The sequence below is a fragment of the Halyomorpha halys genome, unplaced genomic scaffold, assembly GCF_000696795.3.
Source record: "Halyomorpha halys isolate HHAL.00 unplaced genomic scaffold, Hhal_1.1 Scaffold51.1, whole genome shotgun sequence".
Classification (NCBI taxonomy): domain Eukaryota; kingdom Metazoa; phylum Arthropoda; class Insecta; order Hemiptera; family Pentatomidae; genus Halyomorpha; species Halyomorpha halys.
In genome coordinates this window covers 1,019,043-1,025,132 of record NW_027108122.1, presented here as the reverse complement: position 1 = coordinate 1,025,132, position 6,090 = coordinate 1,019,043, and the positions used below count along the sequence as shown (strand labels likewise).

At 29.9% G+C, this 6,090-nt stretch overlaps 1 protein-coding gene across 3 annotated transcripts in view; it reads right to left on the bottom strand.

Moving 5' to 3' along the window:
* Positions 1 to 6,090, bottom strand: part of cic (Putative transcription factor capicua) — a 44,942-nt gene that overhangs the window by 14,891 nt on the left and 23,961 nt on the right. For all 3 annotated transcript variants that reach the window (XM_014436334.2, XM_014436327.2, XM_014436342.2), the window contains 7 exons: positions 4,832 to 4,993; positions 4,581 to 4,682; positions 4,333 to 4,490; positions 4,078 to 4,249; positions 3,344 to 3,538; positions 1,187 to 1,394; positions 957 to 1,062 (listed from right to left, as the gene is read on the bottom strand). In XM_014436334.2, coding sequence (XP_014291820.1) covers positions 957 to 1,062; positions 1,187 to 1,394; positions 3,344 to 3,538; positions 4,078 to 4,249; positions 4,333 to 4,490; positions 4,581 to 4,682; positions 4,832 to 4,993 — 1,103 coding nt within the window. The remainder of the gene's footprint in view (positions 1 to 956; positions 1,063 to 1,186; positions 1,395 to 3,343; positions 3,539 to 4,077; positions 4,250 to 4,332; positions 4,491 to 4,580; positions 4,683 to 4,831; positions 4,994 to 6,090) is intronic.

The following is a 6,090-nucleotide window of genomic DNA, read 5'->3' as shown; positions in this document are numbered from 1 at the left end:
AATAAAAAAATAATAATAATGAAAAAAATGAGTAGAGAGCCATATAGGACAACATACCTGTCCAAATAAATAAGTTGAACAGACAGAAAAATATAAATATAATTCAAGTTAAAGCATTGCGGTGTATAAGGTTGTAGGGCTTAGTAACGAGCCAATCCCTAAACTGTTAATAAACACTGAACCAAGGGGTAAACGTCTCAGGGGTAGACCGAAATGTAGATGGGAGGATTGCGTTTAGAGGGGCATCACTAGAAGGGTATATGCAGTGAGCGTTTGGTGGTATCAGCATCAAACCTTCGGGTTCGTTAGGCCTTCAATTATTATTATTATTATGGCTTTACATAGAGATTAATCACTATAATTAGGAATGTAACGTATAATCTGATAAATGTAAGGTGCGTATATGACATTCCATAATACAGACAAACTTTTTTTTTAATTGTATCAACTCTATCACATAGAGATGATAGATGGTTACCTGTGTATATCATATTAGGATTTTAGAGTAATCAGTCTAAGTACTTTTAAAAATGAGGTTTCTTTAGTTTCCTCATTTCCCAACAAACTAAACCCAAACACTGATCCAGAGGCACAATTAATTCATGAAGATTCTAATGGTTGCTACAGATATTCTGTTTTTCTGCTACAGACAATGTATATTTACTGATCAGAATTACTTATAAAACATTAGGAATCCATCCTCCATTCCAATCTGAGTTTCTATAGCTTAGAAGAAGAGGGCTCTATTGAAATCTACTGCACCTGAATTTACACCCTGTTAAAGGTCAACATGTTTTCTTTAAATTAACTAAAGAAAACTCGTAACCTGAACTTTATTATAATTAAAAGTTATTAACTACCCCATTTTATTAAAAATCTAGACGTTAATGAAATTACAGTAATCTCAGTTCAAGACAATTGTAGTATAATTTCATAGATGAAAAACAATTACTTACAGAGAAATGTTTGACTTGCTAACAATAACAGATTGATTAGCATTTTGGGGAGTAACTAATTTGATAGCAGTGCTCTGAGATCCTTGCCTATTGTTCCCTTCGCTTCCTAAAAGAAATATTTGTACTCAGGTTAAAAATTGAACTTATTTTTAACAAGGATATACCTCTTTATTTCTCTATATCTTATTTAGATTAACGTATTTTTTTTCTAAATGTTAATAAATTATAACCTTGAGACTGGAGATAGGTATTTTGTATCCTGTTTTGGACTAGATATTTGACATTAGATGTCGAGTCAGAGGAATCTCTCCCAGGGGATGATTTGAGAACCAGATCTAAAGTAGTAGGAAGGAGAAGGGTAACTTGTTGCGATCCAGAATAATTGATAGACGATTTATTGGATGATTTCAAATGGACAACACCACTTTTCAGATTTCCCTGAAATATAAAAAACAGATAACAAATAATATTATAATTAATTGTAGTTAAATTTTGTTCTATTCTAATAAAAGCAATTTCTGTTGGTCTGCAAAACGGATATCAATTTTGCTTAAATATGAGAACAGGAAACTTTTAGGTTTTGGCATTTTAGAAATTCACTAGGGTAATAGATGATATAGACGATTTGATATCTAATATCAAATCCGCAACAGAATTTTGCTTAAATTTGAGACGAATGTCATTAAACTAATCAACCACAGTAATGTATTCCTATCAAATCTTATTCAATGAATCTGTTTTTAATATAAAATTTGCTATTAATTATTTTATTTTCAATTTTTTATTCCTCTCGTTTTTACTGAAATATAAATTTAAATATTTTAGTAAAGATGAGAGGACAATAAAATTAACTTTACATGATTAAGAAAGCAGATAAAATATTTAGAGCATCAGTAATAATTGGAGATTACAGGAGAAAAATGAGATAACTAGATTTTTTTTTTTTTTTTTTTAATGAGAAACAATAGTTCCTAACAGATTTTTGGTGAGCAGGATAGTAAAGCCAAAACAGCAGAAAAATTAGCTTAAACAGTTCAAAATACAAGTTGGATCAAACAAATAAAGTGTAAATAACATAATTTGTTTTCTTCAACATTTAGGAAAATGTGAGATACTTAGTTTTATCCCAATAGTCATCAATTACAAATAATTGAATAATATTTTTATTTTCTAATATGAGTGCAATGGTTCCAAATAATTTTTTGGATGGCGGGAAAATCAGTAATAATATATAATATTTATGATTTATTTTCGAAGATGAGTAATAACGGTTTCCGATAGATATCTGGATGGCAGACAAGAAAATTAAGCTAAAAAAGCAGAAAAACAGCTCAAAATCATTGTTGAATTAAGTAAAGTGTAAATAATGAATGAATAAATAAGTAAAGTATAAATAATAGGCTTTCCAAGACTAAGTTTGTTTTCCTCTTAAAAGTTGTTTTTTCCTGCAGTCATAAAATATAAATGTCTATTATCAAAAATATGTGGTAATATTTTACTAATAATTTGTTTTGTTGAATGGTGAATCTCAATGAGTAAACTGCTTAGAGAAAACAAATATTTTAATAAACTGAAATAAATTAAACATAAAGCAGATTTCTGCTCTGTACCTAGGTAAGAACAGCTTCCTCACCACTTCTATTGGGTTGGTAAATAATTACCTACATTTGACGATTAGAGAATAAATTTTCTTATTTTTATTTTTTAATAAATATGATTTATTGTCCAAGAACAAAATCTAAAGTAAGAACATATGCTTTTTTAGAATATATGCTTGTCAAGACAAATATGTTTGCATTAATAGAGGACCGTATATGATAAAATTTATACTAAAAAATTTTCAAGTCATGTCAGATTTCCTCTGTTCTTAAAATATGGGATTAGAAAAATCAAAAGTTTGTGCATGGGTAAGAAAAAGTAGGGGATAGAATTTTATGAAATTGATAAGGGACCATCAAGATACTAAGAAACTTCATCAAAATGGAATTAAAGCTAGTAAGGTGCTCGAACGGGGCATATATAGAAAATTTGTCCTTTCATGTCTAAAATGTAAAAGACGAGATTTTTTTTTACTGCAAAAACAAAATAAAATTCACTTCCTACATGAATAAATACAACCTTCAGTAGTGAGGAACTAAACATATAATGATGCTGCCATCTACCATTGGCCTTATGTAAAAAATTAATTTAAATAAATTTATCTCTCAAAATATTTATTAAAATTTTAAAATTATTGTAAAGCAAAGTTTCCCATCTAAATTAACAAATTAAATAAAATAACTGTCAAGCATCATTCAGTCTTTGGGTGCTTAGATAATAATATAACTCACTTGAAAAATAACAGTAATCAAATGGAAAAATAGAATAAAATCAAAACAAAATCCTACCTGTGAAGTCGGAGTCGTAGAAGATTTATAAACTGATTGGTGTAAAACTGTTGGTTGGGATGAGGTAACATTGTATATCTGATGATTTGATTTAACTACCGTTTCGGTTTTATTCCATTCCCCAGCATCCTTAGAAGGTAAACTCCAAGTACTAGTACTACCATTTAATGAGAAGGAATTTTCTGATTTCACAACCTGTGATAGAAATAATAATCTATACATATTAGATCTACAGATATTACGTATACAATAAAAAAATGAATAAATGTTGCAAAGCAGTTTAAGTTGAAATAATGCTTTCTTCTAGTTGTACATAAAAATTCTTTCAGAGTTAATCAGGTACAATCCCTTCTCTTGTCCTTGCTAGTGTGGTGAGAGTCAGCTTCTACTTTTTTTGGCTGATTAAGAGATAATTTATGGGTAAAACCTTCGGTGGAGATTCTGATACTATTTTCTACAATAGAGCAGCAAATATACTTACTAAATAAATAAAATAAAATAAAAATCAAAACCTTTTTGTTTTGTTATCACACAGGAGCTGGGCAAGAAAAGTGACAGTGAAAACAAAAACTTGCCAAACCTCTTATCATGGATGACATGTGATGTAAAATCTCAATAGATTAATAAACAAGTATATAAATCAAAGCCACCTATCACAGGAATGTTATCCACTATCTTTAATAAAAGCTTAAAATTGAATAACCTTTGCAACATTACAGGCTCTATTATACTACCTTTGGTGAAACCGGCATTGTTTTGAATGCTCCGCCACCAGTTGGTTGAAAAGCAGAAACACCAGTTGGATTAACAGGAGAATGATAAGGATAGTGAACAATTGGCACAGGTTCACCAGGGGTAGTGGGATGTTTGAGATTATTAGGTCCTTCAAGGCCAGTTGAACCAATTCTACAATACAAAACAAAAATAAATTAAGTACATAATAGAGGGGAAAATAAAAACGCCTTTTTAAATTCTGATATCAATCTTACCTGGCTTTGATTGGTTTTGGGCGGCAGGTAACATCATTTGTAGGAGTTTGTGCTCTGTGCCCTGAATTGAAGATTTGCTGAGATGTCATTTCCACATCTGTTTCCATGGGTTTTTCCTTGCCTTTGAGATCATTTTCTGACTCCTCCATACAAATAACCTGAAGATAAAAAAAAAATAAATAACAGTTTTTAAATAATAAAACTAAGCTACTTAAGTCAAAAGATCATTTCTCATTAAATTTACATACCATGCGATCATCATCAGAGTATTCTTCTTCATGATGCATATTATTTTGTTGGGTTGGTATAGATGGATCAGCAGTTTTATTTTCAGAAACTCCAACACGATTCTGTGAACAAAAAAAAATTATCTGATCTGATATCAACTTATTACTTAATAACTAAAACTTGAAGGGAGGTTGAAAACAATAATAGAGTGAAAGTAATTTAAGTGAAACCTTCAGTAAAAATTTATCTGAGCAACTATTAATCAAATGACCTCATTAGAAGATTGAAGGTTGATCTGAGGAGAAGGAGGAGGTCCTTCACTGCATTCATCGACAGAACCAAGCTTCCCTCTTCCAGAACCTGTAGAAGACTTCCTCCTATCCTTACTGCACCATTTCCATTCTGGATGGGCTTTGAAATGAGCTTCCTTTACCTGAAAATATATTTATATAATTTAGTAACTTTTATAAAAAAGAAAAAAACAAATAAATTGTTGGGACATTACAATAAGTCACAGAAATAGAGACTTTATTGAATTGTAAATGCTTATTTTTTAAAAATTAATTATACTAGCATTTTGATATTAGACTGTTTTATTTATTACTTCCACTTACCTGCATATTGAATACATAGTAAGAGAAATTATTGGAATCATACAAAATTTTGATTTGAGTTTTTGATATAAATACATGTTTCAAGGTGTCACGAGTTCAAAAAACAAAATGGTCTGTGCTCAAAAATGAAAAGACTTGCAAAACTGAGTATTGTTTTGGATGTTTTTTATAACTAATAAAGCAATGGATGAGAATAATAATAGTGTAATAACAGTTGTCAATTAGCACATCTTGACTCTCTTCCTCACAAGTTAGAAGATCAACAAGACACTCAGTAGCCAAACTTTTACACAACTTCCACATTTCACTCAATTTAGACATGTTGTAATAAATTACTTTATTGAAAACTTAGAAATAAACAATAACATGAAGTTTTGGAAGAAAAGGTTATAAAACAAGTTTCTTAAAAAATCCACTAGGAGCTCTTATGCATTTAATATTTAACAAGACTTTAAATAAGGCTGCTCACAATCCTATACTTATAACATTAACATGGTAAAACATTTTATGTCTAACAAAACATCATGAATACCCTTACCGCCCCGCCATCACACCACATTTTTTTTGTCAGATTTGAATATATTTGAAAAAAAAATTAAGAAAATACTACGGCAAAACCAAATTATTTAGTTAATACTTGAAAAATATGGCTTTGTAAAAAAAAGTTTATTAGTATATAAAAACCAACAAATCACACAGACAGAATGCAAGGGGAAAACAAATGTCAAATTTGAATGAGTAGTGAAGCAACACCCCGTGAAGCAGGCTACCTAACAGTCACCAGCTCCTCTAAATTCAAATCTTTAAAACATTTATGATTATAGTGGAAGATTATTGATTGACCGTGTGTAAAGATGAAAGGAATATGGTCCGGGTGCGGTCAAAAAAACTCAAATAGTAGAATTATACTATTTTA